Source organism: Oryzias melastigma, linkage group LG6 (genome assembly GCF_002922805.2).
Source record: "Oryzias melastigma strain HK-1 linkage group LG6, ASM292280v2, whole genome shotgun sequence".
NCBI lineage: Eukaryota > Metazoa > Chordata > Actinopteri > Beloniformes > Adrianichthyidae > Oryzias > Oryzias melastigma.
In genome coordinates, this window is record NC_050517.1 from 10,064,948 (window position 1) to 10,085,426 (window position 20,479).

The following is a 20,479-nucleotide window of genomic DNA, read 5'->3' on the forward strand; positions in this document are numbered from 1 at the left end:
CAACTGTGTTTTTTTGTTTTTGTTTTGCAGGGCAGGTATTTTGGACTCTCCGGTGTGTCTGAATGCTGGAGCTCTCTATCTTGTAGAGGTCCTTTTCTACTCCCAGCCCACAACTGAAGGCTTGCACATCCTGGTTGACTCTGTAAGACCAAATCCTGTTCAAGTAAACCACTTCATCATTTAAATTCAGTCATGCACGAGTCAGGATTCTACCTCAAAGCAGTTTACTGATACTGATTTACTCATGCTTGATATTCCTACAATCCAACCAGATTGATATGTCAAGTTGTTAATCAAATCAACCATTACCATTATACAATTATTTCAAAATAAATAAATGAATTATATCGACTTTGAAAAATACCAGCTAGATTGAGGCACTGTAGGTTTATTTTTCTTTAATGTAAAAACAATCAAGACAAGGCACCGTTACATTGAAAGTTCAAAGAACAATAGAAACAACTACTAAAATGTTAAAACCATTACAGATAAAAATATAAATAAGTGACATAAAAATGTAAAAACACAAGAATAAACTTAAGCAAATCAAACAAACAAAACACACCAGCAGAGCAGAGCCTCATGCTGTGTCAAATGTACAGCAATAAAAATGGGTTTTAAGAAGTGGTTTAAAAATGGACAGTCAGGATGTCCGCCAAATGCTCAGTGGTAACTCGTTCCACAGCTTCGGTGAACAGATTGAAAACGTTCGTTCTCCTCTGACCTTCCTCTTAAACCTCGGTACCTCCAAAAGAAGCTGATCAGCTGACCTGAGGCACCGAGTCAGGATGTAAGGACAGAGAAGCCAAGAGAGGTACAGTGGTGCACAGTTGTATAAAATAAAAAGAATAAAAAATAATCTTAAAATGAATTCTAAAAGTCACAGGCAGCCAAGTAAAGGGTAGCCAGGATGGCGGGGATGTGGTCCCTCTTACGCGCTCCAATCAGAACCCGAGCAGCAGCGTTTTGGACCAGCTGGAGACGTGAGAGGGACGACTGGCTATCACCAAATAAAGAGAGTTACAGTAATCCAAGTATTTTGATAAAAGCATGGATTACTGTTTCAAAATTACATTTAATGGTTTAACCTTTCCCAACTGCCTCAGATAAAAGAAGCTAGATTTTATCACTGAGCTGATTTTACAGTCAAGTTTAACATCACTATCCATCTTAACACCCAGATTTGACACGGACTGTCTGAGATGAGGAGTCAAAGGACCCAGCTCCACTGATGAGTCCAGTCTTTGATGTCTTGTAAACAAGACAGTAGTGGTATAGCATAGCCTCCTATCTTTTAAGATCCGGAAATGCACACACAGACGGTCTTGTCATATACACAAGATAAAAGCTAGTCAAGTCCAGAACCACAATTTCCAACCAAACCTTTGAACCTGGAAAGTAGAAGATTGTGGTCCACTATATCAATTGCTGTGGACAGGTCCAAAATGAAAATTCTATTTTTTTTTTTTTTTAATAAAAACTTTTTATGTAAAAAATACATCCCAAAGTGCTGTACACAACACAATAAAAACGCCCTCTTGATATAGGCCTATCAACCAATAATAATAATAATAATAATAATAATAATTTAAAAAATAAAATAAAAAACAACCCCCTTCCATCTATCTGTTTGTCTATCTATCTATCTATAACCCCCAGCCCCCACCAGTCAAGGAGAAACCATAGCATGGGAACAACGGGGACTAGACAAGGAGGGTTGTGACCCCCGGGCCCGAAAAGAAACGACCCAGCCAAGAGTGAAAATTTTGGAACTAGTTTAATAGAAGGGATGTCTCGATCAGGTTTTTTTGGGCCCAATCCAATTCCGAGTCATTGGATTTTTTGTGTCTGCCGATACAGAGTCCCGATCAGATAGTTTTGATACACATTTAAAACATGAAGAAATTGAATAAACAGATTAGTGTTGTCCCTTATTTATATTTCATTAACCTTATTTTATCATTAAACATTAAAATAGAACACTTCTGTGAAGTAGCTTTAATAAACACATAAAAATATAACAAATATAAACTAGTAAAAAAATTACTATGTTCTTGTTATATAAGTGATAATTAGTCATGTAAGAAAGTTTAGTGACTTTAGCTTTAACATCTTTAGAGCTATTGAACATTTTTGACCAAATGTGATTCCTGTCCTCATTTAAAATTCTCAAAAACTAATGATGACTTTGTTTTAGCATGAATTTAATGAGTGTTCATGACTAGCTGATATCATTAGAACCATTTATTTGAAAAAAAAAGAATCATTTATTAGTTTCTTTTTTTAAAGGCTATTTGAGTTTTTTAAGCTCTTAAGACATCACATTTTCAGTTGTATTACCTCATAAGTTAATTTTCTTAACTTGTATTTCTGTCAGATAAATTGAACAGGCATATCAAAGGACAGCTTGGGACCTATGGCGTTAAATCATGGCGCTAGCATTTAGCAGTTAGTAGCTGCTGGTTAGCCATCTGTCTGTCAGCAACACAAAGAGCTTCACATTAAAAACAAACAAAAACTCTGTCTTTTTTCTGTTAAAATGCCTTTATGTTTACGTTAAGACAAACCAATAGAGACACTTGCTGTCAGTTGAAAGTTTTGTTAAGAGTTATTGATCCCATAAGTCTGGATCTGTGAAAATCTAGCTAGCTTGACTGAATTGTTTACGTCAGCCTTCTGCTTGAGCTGCTGCTGTTTTCTGCTGCATTTTATGGCAATCACATTTGGTGTGTAGCTCGATGTTCATAGCAAAGCAGTGCTTTATTGCGGATGTGCACCGGATTGCACCACCTGACGCTGACGTACACTGGTCCGCCTCTCGTGCACACACAGAACCCTGAAACCCTCCAACAAGACCACAGAGTCCGGAGTTAGTCCATCCTGCAACGTCTCCGCGAAGCACACAATGCCGCAGCCGGGCCAGCGCAGAAAGCTTGTTGATCTGGAGCTGCCATCCAGCTCTGCAGCCTCTACTCTTCCTCCAGATCTCTGGGAATGTCCAGTGTCTCCGTGTAGAGAAAGGCGTTGTTGCGCAGAGCTATGGGCTGATCATGGGTGTAAAAAACTGGAGCCGTTGCTGAATCCGCTTGGGTCAGCGAAGCAGGGCCGCAAGAGTCCCGACAAAAAAGTAAAAAGAAAATCTAATGAACAAAAGAAAAAAAATGAAATTTCTCATTACCTGTGATAATGCTACTGTGAATGCTGTAAGTTAAAGTTAAAGTCCCACTATTTGTCACGCACCTCGGTGTGTGAAATTTGTTCTCCGCATTTGACCCATCCCCTGGGGGAGCGGTGAGCTGCAGACACAGCCGCACTCGGGAACCATTTGGTGGTTTAACCCCCCAGTCCAACTCCTTAGTGCTGAGTGCCAAGCAGGGAGGCACTGGGTCCCATTTTTAGAGTCTTTGGTATGACTCGGCCGGGATTTGAACCCACGACCTTCCAATCTCAGGGCGGACACTCTACCACAAGGCCACTGAGCTGGTAGTTGAATGTGGCCACTGAAGATGCTTGATCAAATAGCTGAAGATGCTAATATTGATAGCTGAAAACAGTAAAGCAGATAGCTGAAATCGCTGAAGCTCATAGTTTAAAAAGCTGAAGCTGATTGCTGAAATTGGTGAGGCTAATAGTTTAAAACTCAAGATAACAGTAATCTAAAAATATTACCTAATTGCCAAATTAGCCTAAAAAGCTGGTAAAATGTGTAATTTAGCCAAAACAGCTAGCATAAAGCTAAAATATAAGCTACACTCCAAAATAGCCTTAAAAACTACAAAATAGCCTAAAATAGCCAGAGAAACTAGCTGAGAGCTGGAATATTAGCTAAACTCCAAAATAGCCTAAAAAACAAACAAACAAAACAAAATTAGCCAAAACAGGTAGTCTTCTTTTCCTTTCGGCTTTTCCCTTCAAGGGTCGCCACAGCCAATCAATTTCCTCCATCTAAGCCTGTCTTCAGCATCCTCCACTCCAACACCAGCTACCTTCATGTCTTCATTCACTGCATCCATAAACCTCCTCTTTGGTCTTCCTCTAGACCTCTTTCCTGGCAGCTCTAGACTCAGCATCCTTCTACCAATATATTCACTGTCTCTCCTCTGAACATGTCCAAACCATCTCAGTCTGGCCTCTCTGACTTTATCTCCAAAACCTCTAACATGTGCTGTCCCTCTGATGTTTTCATTCCTGATCCTATCCATCCTGGTCACTCCCAAAGAGAACCTCAGCATCTTCATCACTGCTACCTCCAGCTCTGCTTCCTGTCTTTTCTTCAGTCCCACTGTTTCTAGTCCAAACAACATGGCTGGTCTCACCACAGTCTTGTACACAAAACAGGTAGTATGCATCTTAAATATTTGCTAAATTCCGAAACAGCCTTAAAAACTGAAAAAAAACTACATTAACCAAAACAGCCAGCTCAAAGCAAGAATGTTGGCTAAACTTCAAAATACCCCCCCCAAAAAGGGGGGAAAAAACCTACATTACCTTTCACTGCTACCATGTAGCTGAAATATTATCTACACTTCAAAGTAGCCTAATTTTTTTTTTCTTTTGGAGATGCCAAAATAGTCCAAAAAGGCTAGACTTATGCCAATATAACAACTAAAAGGCAAAAAGTGCTAAAAAAATCCAGGAAGTGCAAAATCAACCAGAAGAGTTCTGATATTAGCAGCTAAAATGTTGGATGAATCCCAAATTTGTTTAAAATAACCCCTAAACTTACACCACTTAGTGGTTAAAAAAAAACCCTTCAACACACTTGAAACAGCTGTGGACTGCTTTAGTAAGACTGAAGATCTTTGTGTGTGGCTGAGATGTAGTGTTCAGAGGTCGTCATGGCAACGAGCACACACAGGGAGAAGCAGGTCTGCGTCTTTCTGTCTTATTGAAAATAAATGACCGACACTTGGCTAAATCAAAAGCTCATCTTTTGAACTGCTTTCATCAGAGTAAAAGTAAAAACACAGTCAGAATCCAGATATGTTGGACTACATCTAGTTCGATTTTCATATTTTTGTGCCCAGAATGGTATCTGTAGTCTTCTTGACTAGTCTACTTGACTTCTATTGTTTTGTAGAGCTCAAAGTTTTTTGCTGAAAAAGGAGCTTTTGAACATTCCATAAGCAATTTTCAATCGAGACAAAAAAGTGATAGTTGCTTGAATAGTTTAAAAATTGAAGAGTTTTGAAATTGAAATTTACGAGCAGCTATCTCCTAAAAAAGCTGAACATTTTGACAGCTGAATGAGCTAAATAGGTCAAGGGGTTGAAGAGATACGGAGCGACAAAAAACATACAGAAAAAAAATGGATCATTAGTGTGAATGCTCCACAGCATTCACACAGTACAGGTGACAAAAAGCTATCCGGGCAGAGTCAGACCAAGACAGAGTTGGGCCAATCTCCAGCTACAAAAAAAACAAACGAACAAAAAAAAAAACATTGCCACAAAAGAAAAGATGCCGGAGATACCACAACAGGCAGCTGCTTGAACCACACCAATGGTCAGGCCCAGGTATCCATCCATCCATCTTCCTCCGCTTCATCCGGGACCGGGTCGCGGGGGCAGCAGTCTAAGCAAAGATGCCCAGACTTCCCTCTCCCCGGCCACTTCCTCCAGCTCCTCTGGGGGGACTCCAAGGCGTTCCCAGGCAAGCCGAGAAACATAGTCTCTCCAGCGTGTCCTGGGTCTTCCCCGGGGCCTCCGCCCAGTGGGACATGCCCGGAACACCTCACCAGGGAGGCGTCCAGGAGGCATCCGGACCAGATGCCCGAACCACCTCAACTGGCTCCTCTCGATGCGGAGGAGAAGCGGCTCTACTCCGAGCTCCCTCCGGGTGACTGAGCTCCTCACCCTATCTCTAAGGGAGCGCCCAGCCACCCTGCGAAGAAAACTCATTTCAGCCGCTTGTAGTCGGGATCTCGTTCTTTCGGTCCGTAAGCCGAGACTACAGTCAGAGACCTGTCCCCCACCCGAAGGCGAAGGGACACGACCCTCTCGTCCACCGGTACGAACTCCAACACCTGGCGGCTGAGCTGGGGGCTCACGAGTAAGCCCACCCCAGCCCGTCGCCTCTCACCATGGGCAACTCCAGAGTGGTAGAGAGTCCAGCCTCTCTCGAGGGACTGAGTTTCAGAGCCCAGGCTGTGCGTCGAGGTGAGCCCAACTATATCTAGTCGGTATCTCTCAACCTCTCGCACCAGCTCAGGCTCCTTCCCTCCCAGAGAGGTGACATTCCATGTCCCAAAAGCCAGATTCCATGACCGGGGTTTGGGCCGCTGAGGCACTCGCCTTCGACTGCCACCCAAACCACAATGCACCGGCCCCTTCAGAGGCCCAGGTATAAAAACAGTTTTTCCAGTGTCCAGTAAAAAGAAAAACAGATCAATAAAATCTCTTTTTGTGACCTCTGACTGCCGCAGTGTTGTCTCATTGGTGCCAATGTAGAAAATAATCCGGATTATGGTGGATGGAAGGGAAAGCATAAGGTCGGATATTTTTTGAAGAATGTCAGTCACGGTGGCTCCTGGAAAAGATCTGGTGACTGTGTTGAAGTAACGTATGTTCCTGGTTATGGAGTCTCCGGTGATCAGGGTGGATGGGGTGAAAAGTGGCCGGGAGGAGTGTGACCCGATTGATACGGAAACTGCTCCCTCCTGGTCAGCTACTGCAGCTCCTGGTGAGGCTGAAGAGCCAGTTTGACGGTGTGCTGATTGTGGTTGGTTGGAGCAGACAAGCTGACCTATCGCTGCTTCAAGGAGGAATTTGATTCTCCGGTTTAAGGTGGCTGCATTGCCATGCTTTGGCGCTGGCAACTTGGGCAGGGCCATATCTGGGAATTGCTCCGTATCCCTCATCCCAGAAATGCCAGCAAACTGCCGCGTCGGCTGCACCAGATCCAAATCCCCTGGTGCCGCTGTAGTGCTTAGCTGTCAGGGAATGTCCCACAGGCGGTGACGGCAAGAAAGCAGGATAAGTTTCTCTTGTGCTGCCATCATTCCCACTAGCGGTGCTGGCCACAACTGCATCGTCGTTCGCCAGAAAGGGGAACTGATAAGAGAGCCTGAGCTGGGTAGGTGAGAGAGGCAATGTTGGCCTAGTTGATGTTCTCTTTGCACCCCGAATAACTACCTCAGCCCTAGACAAGTGGTCCCTGGGTGCAGGAGGACGGTCGTACACACTCAGCAGGGTCCCAGGCAAGAGTGTCATGTGTGGTCGTGAGCTCCATGATGGTCCTTGATTGTTTTGATGCGACATCATAAGCGCTGGTGAGGAGTGCATCTCTTTGGGCAAGGTCAGTGGCCAGTTTTGTAATTCTTTCTTGAAGCGTTTTGATGGTGTGGTTCTCTTCTCCACTGCAGTTTGGGCAGGACTAAGAAAGAATGAACATTTTCTGTGATTGATTGTAGTCTAAGACATCCATTTAGATGTTGGATGATGAAGGATGTTTTTGTGTGTTTGTGTCTATCTTATCTACAAAAGGTTTGCATTGATGTGCTTAAATCATTTGACTTTTATATTACCAATTTGGGTAAAAAAAAAAAAAAAAAACGTACTCTTGGTTGATCTACAGCTGTTTTAAACCAAGAACAGCTAAAAATAAAGACAACATATTAATAATGATGATTTGGATAGTACTATTTAAATGGGTTAAACAAACGTTGTGATTAAAACAAAATGATTTAGTCACCAGCATACACTGCCAAAATCAATGTTTAGTGAGCTAAAAATATCTATGATTTTTTTTGTTTTATTTATCTCCACGTTTGTTTTCTGATATTGACAGTCTGACTGACAGTGGATCTTGTCAGGTTGAAAAAAGTGAAATGTCAACCCATGTTTCAAATTGGTGTAGCTATACTTAAGATTCTGTTATCTCAAACATTCCATGCTGTCATGGAGCAACCTGCTGCTACCGTCTCCAGTCACCAGAGGGAGCGCTCACCAGAGTTCTGAGCTCACCACCTGCCATTACCTGGACTCATCAGCTCAGCTGTTCCCCATCACCTCACCACCTCCTCTGCTCATAGTCTGGCTCCACACTTCACTCTCTGCGAAGCTTTGTTTGTGCCACCCTGCCTGCAATTCTGAGCGTTTATTCCTGACCTGATCTTCTGCCTCCGACCCTGCTACTCTGATTGCCTGCCGCCTGCCCCTTACCCTCGCCTGGACTCTGACTCCTCTTCTCGCTCGTCTCAGATGATCCCATGCTCGTGTATGACCTCTGCCTGTCTGACCCTGCTTATTCAGTGGACTATTAATAAACCTGCTGCACATGGAACCAGCTGTCTGCGTGTTTGTGACAGAAAGCTTCACCATACATGGATCCAGCAGCAGGAGTTTCCACCCCGACAGACCCGGCGGGATATGCTGTGTTACTGCTCGAACACAGACGCCAGCTTCAACGTCTGAACGCTGCGACTGAAGCCATCATGACACACCTGCAGCTCAACCCACCTGTCAGCACCGTCTCCTCTGCGGCCCCTTCAGCCTCCCAGCCGTCACCTACAGCTGCCGCCGCTGACTGCGCATCAGATCCGACACCTGCTCACACATCGGGTCCGCGGATGGCGCTGCTGGACAAGTTCAACGGCGATCCAGAGCAATGTGTGGGGTTTCTGATGCAATGTGAACTGTTTCTGCGGCAACAACCCAGCCTCTACCCGACGGAGGAAGCCAAAGTGTCTCTGGTGTGCTCTCTGCTGACCGGGGCTGCACGTGAATGGATAGCTGCGCTCTGGACGGGAGGATCGTTGTCCTTTCATTCTTACACGGACTTCACGCAGCAGTTACGGGAGGTGTTTAACCATCCCGCGGATGGAAAAGACTCTGCAGAACAGCTCTACGGCATCAAGCAGGGCCGTCAGACCGCTGCCGCTTACTCGCTGCGCTTCAGAACTCTGGCGGTGCGCACAGACTGGACGAGCAGCGCGCTGACAACAGCCTTTCGCGAGGGACTCACCACAGAGCTGCAGCGAGAGCTGGCGTGTCGCGACTAGGGACTGTCATTGGATAACCTCATCGCTCTCACCATCAAGCTTGACAACCTGCTGAGAACACGCCAGCCGCGCCACTGTGAGCTCCAGGGGCGGCTCATCACTCCTCCAGGGGGCCCCTGGCCCACACCACGAGCCCATGCAGCTCGGCTCCACCCAGCTCTCACCTAGAGAGAGAGCGTGACGCTTCCAGGAGGATCTCTGTCTCTACTGTGGTCAGCCAGGTCACATCCGCAACACCTGCCCCAACCGCCAACCACGTCGTTCTGCAAAACCAGTGAGTGAACCTGCTTTCACCTTCACTCTACCTATTACCCTGCACTTTGATGACCGTGCAGTGGAAACGCAGGCTATGATTGACTCTGGGGCAGCAAGAAATTTAATGATCTGGACTTTGCTCAAACTAATAATGTACCCCTGCTGTCCTGTGACGCCCGGGTGGCCGTCACCGCCCTGGACGGAAGACCTCTGGGGTCAGGTCGGATCCAGTTTCTGACCCAGGATCTGTCCGTCATTGCGCCAGACCACCACCATGAGACCCTCCGCCTCTTCGCCATAGACTCTCCCCGCTGTCCTGTCATCCTCGGTCTGCCTTGGCTGGAGAGGCAAGACCCCACTTTAAACTGGTCAGAACGCAAACTCACGTTCACCTCCGTTCACTGCCAGCGACACTGCCTTCAAGTTCCTAGGGGGTCTGTTCCTGCAGTCACACGGCTGATCACGGCCGCCGCCCTCATGGATATCAGCACGACAGGTGTGGAGGAGGGGTTGCCGGTCCAATACCGGGATCTGCAGGTGGCTTTCAGCAAACAACGTGCCACACAGCTCCTTCCGCATCGGCCCTACGACTGCGCCATTGATCTTCTGCCAGGAGCAGTGCCCACCCGAGGACGGGTGTTCCCGCTGTCGCAACCTGAGTCAGCTGCCATGCAGTCCTACATCCAGGAGGAATTATCAAAGGGTTTCATTCGACCGTCGACGTCACCTGCATCTGCTGGCTTCTTCTTTGTGAAGAAGAAGGATGGTGGTCTGAGACCATGTGTGGACTACCGCAACCTCAACGAAGTGACTGTGAAATCCCGTTACCCCCTGCCTCTGGTTCCCCCCGCTCTGGAGCAGCTCTGCTCAGCCCGCTTTTTCACAAAACTGGACTTGAGGAGCGCTTATAACCTCATCAGAATACGGGAGGGGGACGAATGGAAGACCGCCTTTTCGACCACCTCAGGACATTATGAGTACCTGGTCATGCCCTTCGGTCTCTGTAATGCTCCCTCAGTATTCCAGGCCTTTGTTAATGACATTTTCCGTGACATGCTACAACGTTTTGTTGTCGTATACATCGACGACATCTTGGTTTATTCCGACTCGTTTGAGGAACACGTCATGCATGTCCGGCAGGTGCTGCAGCGGCTCATTAAACACCAGCTGTATGCCAAGGAAGAGAAATGCGAGTTTCACAGAACCTCAATCGCATTTTTGGGATACATAATCGGTGCAGAGGGCGTGGCCATGGATCAGGCCAAGGTGGAGGCTGTGCAGCAGTGGCCTCAGCCGACCACTGTCAGGGAGCTGCAAAGATTCATCGGATTCGCCAACTTCTACCGGCGTTTCATCCGGGGCTTCAGCATGGTGGCAGCTCCTCTCACGGCCCTCCTGAAGGGGGCTCCCAAACGCCTAACCTGGACTCCAGCTGCAGCAGAGGCCTTCCGGGCACTGAAACAGCGCTTCACACAGGCGCCTATCCACCGTCACCCGGACCCAGGTGCACAGTTCATCGTGGAGGTTGATGCCTCTGACACGGGAATAGGAGCTGTGTTGTCACAACGCCAGGGTCAACCAGCCAAGATGTTCCCGTGTGCTTACTTTTCCCGGAAGCTAAATGACGCAGAGCGGAACTACGGCGTGGGTGACCGGGAACTGCTGGCCATGAAGGAGGCGTTCTCTGAATGGAGACACTGGCTTGAGGGATCGGCTCAGCCTTTCCTGGTTCTAACAGACCATAAGAACCTGGAATATATCAAGACAGCCAAGAGGTTGAACCCACGGCAGGCACGCTGGTCCCTGTTCTTCTCACGCTTTTGTTTCCAGATCACCTATCGCCCGGGCTCGAAGAATGGAAAGGCCGACGCCCTATCTCGTCTCCATGACGACTCTGGGGAGGGGTCGGTAGCACCAGAGACCGTCCTGCCTTCATCATTGGTCCTGGCTCCTGTGCAATGGGATGTAATGACTGAGCTGGCTGAGCTTAACGCAGCAGAGGCACCACCACCATCCTGCCCAGCTGATAAGGTGTATGTTCCCCCGTCCCGTCGACAAAGAGTCCTCCAGCTTGTGCATGACTCCCCCGCGGCCGGACACCCAGGTATGGCCAGCACACAGGCCTTAACCGAACATTCCTTTTGGTGGCCCACCTTGCAGGCAGACGTAGCCCAGTACATCACCCGGTGTGCTGCCTGCCAAACTGCAAAGTCGCCACGACAGCTTCCAGCCGGCCTCCTGCAACCCCTGCCCATTCCACGTCGTCCCTGGTCACACATCGCAGTGGACTTCATTACCGATCTGCCCCGGTCAAGAGGTAATACCACCATCCTCTCAGTCATTGACCGTTTTTCAAAAGCCTGCCGGCTGATTCCGTTGCCCAAGCTGCCCACGGCTCTGGAGACCGCAGAGCAGCTCCTTGACCACGTGTTCCGGCACTACGGACTTCCGGAGGACATCGTGTCGGATCGTGGCCCGCAGTTCACCTCTCGGGTGTGGCAAGCCATGTGCAGGGGCCTGGGCGTAAATGTGAGCCTCACCTCCGGCTACCATCCCCAATCTAACGGCCAAGTGGAACGCCTGAACCAGGAAGTCACGAGGTTCCTCCGTACCTACTGCAGTCAACACCAGGAGGACTGGAGTCGGTTCCTGGTTTGGGCCGAATATGCCCAGAACTCCCTCAGGAAGGCTGCCACGGGACTCACCCCCTTTCAGTGTGTGCTGGGGGTTCAACCTCCATTCTTCCCCTGGTCGGGCGGATCTACGGAGCTTCCAACTGTGGACGAGTGGTTCTGTCGCTGTGAGGAGACGTGGGAGGCAGCACATGTGCAGCTCCACCATCACCCAAGGGTGATGGTGGAGGGGGAGGCGGCCTACCTCGTCAGAGAGCTCTTGGACTCCCGGCGCCGGGGGGGTCAGCTTCAATATCTGGTAGATTGGGAGGGGTACGGCCCAGAAGAACGCTCCTGGGTCACCGCAGATGACATCCTTGACCCCTCCCTGATCAGTAAGTTGCACCATCGCCACCCAGACAGACCTGCTCCCCGAACCCGTGGACAACCCCGGTGTCGGAAGGTTCCTCGCTTCCGGAGCCACTCGCGGGGGGGGGCTTTGTCATGGAGCAACCTGCTGCTACCGTCTCCAGTCACCAGAGGGAGCGCTCACCAGAGTTCTGAGCTCACCACCTGCCATTACCTGGACTCATCAGCTCAGCTGTTCCCCATCACCTCATCACCTCCTCTGCTCATAGTCTGGCTCCACACTTCACTCTCTGCGAAGCTTTGTTTGTGCCACCCTGCCTGCAATTCTGAGCGTTTATTCCTGACCTGATCTTCTGCCTCCGACCCTGCTACTCTGATTGCCTGCCGCCTGCCCCTGACCCTCACCTGGACTCTGACTCCTCTTCTTGCTCGTCTCGGATGATCCCATGCCCGTGTATGACCTCTGCCTGTCTGACCCTGCTTATTCTGTGGACTATTAATAAACCTGCTGCACGTGGAACCAGCTGTCTGCCTGTTTGTGACACATGCAGAAATTCACACCTGAAATTATCTGTATTCATGAACCTGTCAACTAATCAACCCCTAATGGAAATAAAAAGGAAAAAAAATAGTAAGCATCAACAAATATATTTAAGAGGCACAAATGTATCAGTATTTTAATATTGAAAAAAAAGTAGTTTGTTTACACAAAGCACTGTGTTTGCTGTCTTTTTGTCAGATGGGCCTTATTCCCAGTGTCGAGTCGATCCAAGACTGCTCTCAGAAAACCCTCCAGCCTTTTCACTGCACTGGTCTGGCCATAAGTCCTGATTCCCAGGAGTCACTGCCTGAAGTCTGCGAGAGACTGATAAAAAGTCTGTCGGCACGGATCCATTACGGAGCCACTGGTAATTTGTGTAACACCAAACACAGTACAGCTCAAAACTAGAGTAGAGCTCTACACCTATTACCGTGTCTGAGCCATCTGACAATCTTGTATTTTTAAAAACTTTTTTGTTGGATAATGAAGACAAAAAGACCTAGAAATCAGAAAACTGGGATAACTGGTTTGGGGAATTAACCAGACTTTTAATGATAGATATAATAGGCAGATTATATCAATAACAGAGACACAAGATCATCCATGCTTTCAACAGAATGAGCATATCTGTGTTCTGTTGCAGCAGATGCTGGCAGAACCTTCATGGAGAATTGATGGGACAGGATTCAACAAAATCTTTTAAAAGTTTTCCATTAAGCCTTCACAATTGTGTCCTATTCACCTCTTGTTTGTCTTGATGTCAGCATGCGAGTGTAACCTGACTGGCTCTCTGGGTCCAGCCTGCAGTAAGTTAGGGGGGTTTTGTGAGTGTAAGCCCAATGTGATTGGCCGCTGCTGTGATACCTGTGCACCTCTGACATTTGGATTTGGATCTGAGGGCTGTGAACGTAAGGACACCATGGACACAAATCCCTCTTACACTGACAGAGGAACTTTACATCCTCCTTTTTTTATTTTAGGATGTGAGTGTGACCCTCGTGGCTCAAGTTCAAAATGGTGTGATCAAGTCGAAGGTCAGTGCATGTGTTACTCTGGAGTGGTAGGCCGGCGCTGTGATCATTGCAAAGCAGGATTCTGGGGATTTCCATACTGTCGGCCATGTGAGTGTGGCGGGCGTTCTGAGACATGCCATGGAGAAACTGGAGCATGTGTGAACTGCAGGGAACACACCACAGGAGGACACTGTGACAGGTCCTCTTTTAACTTTATTTCATTTATTTATTCTTAAAGATGTGAGGATTCCAGAGGCTTGTCTTTAACCCAAGGACAACACGAAATTCTGTAAAAAAAAAAAAGAAAAAAATGTTAAACCCAAATGCATGCTGTAGAAACAAAATGCATTTCTGATTTATTTTCTAAATGCTTTTGGGTGACTAAATTATATAATGTGGTGGTGCTGTTTGTTTCTCATTATCTCAATTTTGTATTGATCATACAGGTGTGCGGAGGGTTACTACGGTAACCCCATCTCTAGACAACCCTGTCAGCCCTGTTTGTGTCCAGGAACATTGAGAAGTGGACATTTCTTTGCCACTTCCTGTCAGCAAGATTCACAATCCCTTGGTGTGAGCTGTGACTGTTTGGTGGGGCATACAGGTAAGAGTGCCTAGCAATTGTCTATATAACCCAAGTTCCCTGACCACATGCATGTGATTCACTTAAGTTGTGCCCCCAAACCCCCCCCAGGTTCACGGTGTGAAATATGCCTCCCTGGTTTCTTTGGTGACCTGACTGCACCAGGCTTTTCCCACTGCAGACCATGTCTCTGCAACAGCAACACCAGCCCAGATGACCTTTACCCCTGTGACCGTAAAACTGGAGAATGTCTGCACTGCCTTCATAACACAAGCGGTCCCCAATGTCAAGCATGCAAACCTGGTTATTATGGCAATGCCTTAACACAAGACTGTAAAGGTAAAATAAAAAAAAGAACTATATTGGCACTTTTCTGCTGTAGCTTAGCAACAGACCTTTTATGCATTGACCTTATGGACATTTGACAAAGACGAAGCTAATGCAATAGGTAAATATGAATGTTCCTTTGCATTAATGGTCTCATCAAATACAGCGAGACTTACTAAATGAAACAAAAAAAATGTCTATATTAATTTCGACATTAACCCCTCCGCTCTCTTTGGTTTGTTTACATTATAAATGGGGTCATCTGGACCCCACAAGACTTTTTTTTTAATCATTGATTTTTGAGTTTAACTAATGTCCATGGCAGACATAAAATCCTGTCCACATTTGTCATGGAAGGAATCACACATCAATATGTGGTTGGAGTCATTTGGGCCCCAAAGAGAGTGGAAGGGTAGAGTGGGTATTAAACGCTGATTTGTCAATACGTCATTTTAGGCTTATCATTCAAACTGTCATGAATGCACAGCATTCACTTTTCTTTTTTTTTTTTGAGATGGAAATCTTTTATTTTGAAAACCAACCGGATTCTCTCGATTAGCTTGAGCACTAAAAGCAGCCTGGCGTTGTGTAACACAAGAGAAGTTGCATGTTGAAGCTTTGTTTGCAAATGGATCGGATAATTGAGGGGCAGAACAGACGCAAGAACAGGTGATTCCCACACCGTACCTGTTTGCAGAGAGATGTGACTTTCATGAATGAATCTGATCTCTAGAACGGTCATAGAAATTTTGAAACGAGCTCATCCATTCAGATACTCATTTCAAAAAAGTTGTGAATACGCAATTGATTAATACAAGCATTTCTATACTTACCACCACATAGAAAAAAAAAGAGTAGCAGTGCAGAGAGCGGTATGGGGTGGAGGAGAAAAGGGGACCTGTCATCCTCTCAAAAAATTTCTCTTGAAGCTTTTGCTTCAAAGTATTCAGATTTGTTTCTTTTTAAGTATCAATAACTGATGTGTGTGTTACATTATGTTCCTATTTATTTATTTTTTAAATGAGATGATCTTATAATAGTCAAACAAACTAGTTTGTAACCGCTCCCCGCTCTCCGGGCCGTGTTAAAATCATCACGGGTTGGGGACCACTGACTTAACAGAAAAGTAGCAGCACCTGGCTAAAGTTCTTTTTTGGTTAGTAGCAGGAAGTCAGCTGTTTCAGAGGAAATTGTTCTGTCTCAACAGACTTCAATTTTTAAATGGTTTTTATTTCTTTTCCATTTTTACAACAAAAAAAAAGATCATGCAAGTTATTTTACAAAAGAAACGAAAGAAACTATAATGAAGAAAATGTGTTTTTCTGTCCTTTTTACATTATCTCAATCAGTGAACTACATGAAAATTCAACTTTTTGAGGTTTTAAGTGCATTTTACTGTTCATTCCTCTTTATAAAGAACCCCAAAGTTGTATTTTGATCCATTCATGCATTTAAGAGTAATCATCTAAAAACCTGTATGAACAAACTTACAAAATATAACAAATATTTCATAAATAATTTGTTTTTTAGTGGGCCAAAAGGTAATATATGATCATATACTGCATATATGGATATAGTTCACTTTGAAAGGCTTGAGAAAATCATAGTATGGCCCCTTAAAAGTAAAAAGCAATATGGATATGTGTAATGAAGATGCAGAGGCGTTTGGGTCCATGTGCAAGAAGGTAAGCTTTAATAACGACCAAAACAGTCAAGGGCAAAAACAGAGACGTAGTCAACAGCCAGGCAGAGGTAAAAAATGAGAAGCAAAGCAGAGAAGCGAGAAGAACAGGCAAAGGTCAAAACACAAAAGGCAAAAATGTATAGAGAACCGCTTAGTGACTGCTAAGAGACACTAGGCAATACTTAGAGAGTGAGGCCAAAACTGGACATATAAATATGGTGAGACTAATAAAGATAATTTGATACAACTGGTGAAGAAAGAATCAGAGGAGGTAAACATTCTGGAGAGGGCTCCCCTTGGTGGTTGGAAGGGGAACTGGAAGTTTGAGTCCTGACAATATGCACATTCATAAATACAGTGGTGCTCATACGTTTACTAACCCTGAAAAAAAATAAAAACATAGGCTATTTTTTGTAGAACATGAATAATAACGCACAACCTTTTTTCAGTCGTGGTTAATGGTTGGATTAAGCCATTTATTGCTAAACAGCAGTCTTAACTCTCTTCAAGTCATTTTGACAACAGAAACTTCCCAAATTACACCAATCAAGGTTACATACAGTTCATACGTGGTCAATGTGGATGAGATTCTTTATTCTCTCTAATGGTAAAGCTGTCCATTCTTCTTGGCAGAAAACCACACGCTCTTTTAAATTTGTGGGCTGGCATGCTTGAACTGTGCGTTTAAGATCTTACCTGCCTTGTCTCTTGCTGAGGACAGACACACTTTTTCTCTGTCCTCCCTTCCTGTGTTGCTCTCAAGGCTTCTACTTTGTCTTCCCTGTGAGCTGCTTTTTTTTGCTCTCAACTACCCCTCTGCTTTTTGAATCTTTGGCAATGGATCTGATCCACTGGTCTTTTGATGCGATCGACAAGATTTATTCCACACTAAGGAATGGGAAAGCGGACCCCTCCTGCCCAGGCGGCTGTATACACCACTTGCCCCATGGATATCCATGGAGCAAGTGGAGGCTGATGTGTCTAGTCCAGCTGTCTGTGGAAGACCGAGATGATTCTCTCAATGTGCTTTTATTATCAGTAGTAATTTAAAGTGACTGCTCTTAATTTACTAAATCTTTGTGGTCAGTGTTTTATTCTTGGCTACACGGACCCAGAGAAAGAGTTAGAGATATTCAGACTTGGATATATTTATAATCCGTGCAGACAATGCAGTGATGTGCATCTTGGGTGAATATGTGGGAATAACATCAACTTTTATTTTGTCTGGACAAATTTGAAAGCACAAGTTCACACGACTGTGGACAGTTTAAGAAGACTGATAGGAACGCGGAGTGGCATTTCTGCATTCTAAAGCTCAACCAGCTCATACACCCTCCCAAAGTCGCACATACACAGTTTTCCTGGGATACATCGTTTTTCTGAGTGTGGTTCAGAGCGCAAAATATAACAAAGGATCCTCTACTGCTTGGAAAAATAAAGCTGCAGTTTATCGATTCTATTCATGCTCCGAATTCTCCTCTGGCGTCCCACACCTATGCATAATGTAAAATCCAATGCAATATTGTTTATTGTGTGGCTGATGTGCGTTATACATTAATAAAAAAAATAAAATAAATAAAAAAAAAACTTTGATAAACTAAACTAAACCTTTACGATTCAGTGGTTTAATAAATAGTGGATTAGATGGATGTCTGTAGTTACTGCCAGAGACCGCATGCGAGTATGACCTACATAGGTTTCGCCTAGATATATCCCAATCAGGTTGTTTTGGGCCAAATCCGATTGTAAATAATTTGATTTTGATCATTTTGATTTTCTAAGACAATTAAAATATAAACAGTACAGTACAGTCCAATGAAAGTCATATTTTTTCAGTTTTTAGCATTGTTCTTTTGAAAGCAACCAAATGCAAACAGAAATAATTTTATTGTTGCATTTCCGAGTATTTCTCTTTTAAATTGCTTTCAATCAAACTTTGCAGAAAGGCTTTGTTTGAATTAATGAGTTGTTTATACATCACAACAGCTGTGCTGCACATGCGCAGCCACTGATGTGATTGATCCCTCTTAGGAAAACACTGGAATTAAAACAAAAATGTAAAAATATAAAGATGAATAAAAATTTAAACAGATATAAATTACCAGATAAGTAAATAAATAAACCTTACTAGACCGAGATCAATCCATCCATCTTCTTCCACTCATCCAGGACGGGATCGCTGGGCCAGCAGTCTAAGCAAAGGTGCAGAGACTTCCCTCTCCCCGGCCACTTCCTTCAGCTCCTCTGGGGGGACCCCAAGGGGTTGCCAGGCCAGCCAAGAGATGTAGTCCCTCCAGCGAGTTCTGGGTCTTCCTTGGGGCCTCTGCCCAGTGGGAAATGCCCGGAACACCTCTCTAGGGAGGCGTCCAGGAGGCATCCGGATCAGATGCCCGAGCCACCTCAACTGGCTCCTCTCAATGTGGAGAAGTGGCTCTACTCCGAGTTCCCTCTGGGTGTCAGAGCTTCTCACCCTATCTCTAAGGGAGCGCCCAGCAACCCTCCGGAGAAAAGTAATTTCAGCCGCTTGTATTTTGGATATCGATCTCTTGGTCACGACCCAGAGCTCATGACCACAGATGAGTACTAGAACAAAGATCAACTGGTAAATCGAAAGCTTCCCTTTCTGGCTCAGCTCTCTTTTCAGCACAACGGACCGGTGCAGTGACCACAAAATGGCAGACGCCTGTCGATCTCATGCTCCGGTCTTCCCTCACTCATGAACAAGACCCCAAGATATTTAAACTCCTCCACCTGAGGCAGGAGCACTCAAGCACAGAGAGAGGGCAAACTATCTTTCTCCGGTCGAGAACCATGGCCTCAGACCTAGCGGTGCTGACCATCATCCCAGCCGCTTCACACTCGGATGCAAACCACTCCAAAACATACTGGAGGTCCTGGCTCGATGAAGCCAACAGAACAACATCATCTGCAAAGAGCAGAGATGAAATCCTGTGGTTCTCAAACCAGACCCCCTCCGGCCCCTGGCTGCACCTAGAAGTTCTGTTCATAAAAACTATGAACAGAACTGGCGATAAAGGGGAGCCCTGCTGGAGTCCAACATGCACCGAAAACTGGTCTGACTTACTGCCGGAACCAAGCTCCTGCTCCGGCCGTACGGAGACCAGACAGCCCTGACTAAGGCTCCCCAGAGCACCCTCCACAGGACACCACGGGGGACGCGATTGAATGCCTTCTCCAAATTCACAAAACACATATGGACTGGATGAGCAAACTCCCACAAACCCTCCAGCACCCTGAAGAGGGTGTATAGCTGGTCCACTGTTCCATGACCAGGGCGGAAACCGCACTATTGTTCTTGGATCTGAGGTTCGACTATCGGATCGACTCTCCTCTCCAGTACCCTGCTTAGACTTTCCCAGGAAGGCTAAGGAGTGCGATTCCACGGTAATTGGAACACACCCTCCAGTCCCCCTTCTTGAAAAGGGGAACCACCACCCCAGCCTGCCAGTCCAGTGGTACGGTTCCTGTCTGCCACTCAATGCTGCAGAGTCAGCCAAGACACTCCCACAGCATCCAGAGACTTGAGGTATTAGAGGCGAACCTCATCCACTCCCGGAGCCTTGCCACCGAGGAGCTCTTTGACTACCTCAGTGACCTCAGCTTGGGTGATTGACAGTTCCACCCCAGTGTCCTCAGCCTCTGCTTCCTCAACGGAAGGCGTGTCAGCAGGGTTGAGGAGATCCTCAAAGTATTCTTTCCAACTTCTGCTGCCCCTGGAGTCCCACAAGCCAGCCAGGCCTGATAGGACTCCTTCTTCAGCTTGACGGGATCCCTTACTTCCGGTGTCCACCACCGGATTTGGGGGTTGCCGCCACGACAGGCACCAGAGACCTTGCGGCCGCAGCTCTGGGAAGCAGCAGAGGTGGAGAACATGGTCCACTAGGACTCAATGTCACCAACCTCCCTCGGTACCTACTTGAAGTTTTTCCGGATGTGGGAGTTAAAGACCTCCCTAACGGAGGGTTCAGCCAAATGTTGCCAGCAGATCCTTACAGTATGTTTAGGTCTGCCAAGTCTTCCGGCCTCCTCCCCCACCAGCGAATCCAACTCACCACCAGGTAGTGATCAGTGGA

The 20,479-nt window shown here is 46.2% G+C and overlaps 1 protein-coding gene across 7 annotated transcripts in view; it reads left to right on the forward strand.

Annotated features, from left to right (window-relative positions):
* Window positions 1–20,479, forward strand: part of lamb4 (laminin, beta 4) — a 133,101-nt gene that overhangs the window by 53,509 nt on the left and 59,113 nt on the right. For 5 of the 7 annotated variants that reach the window (XM_036212259.1, XM_036212257.1, XM_036212263.1 and 2 more), the window contains 5 exons: window positions 31–142; window positions 12,977–13,145; window positions 13,543–13,990; window positions 14,238–14,395; window positions 14,486–14,713. In XM_036212259.1, coding sequence (XP_036068152.1) covers window positions 31–142; window positions 12,977–13,145; window positions 13,543–13,990; window positions 14,238–14,395; window positions 14,486–14,713 — 1,115 coding nt within the window. The remainder of the gene's footprint in view (window positions 1–30; window positions 143–12,976; window positions 13,146–13,542; window positions 13,991–14,237; window positions 14,396–14,485; window positions 14,714–20,479) is intronic. The other 2 variants (XM_036212261.1, XM_036212262.1) reach the window with 2 other exon arrangements.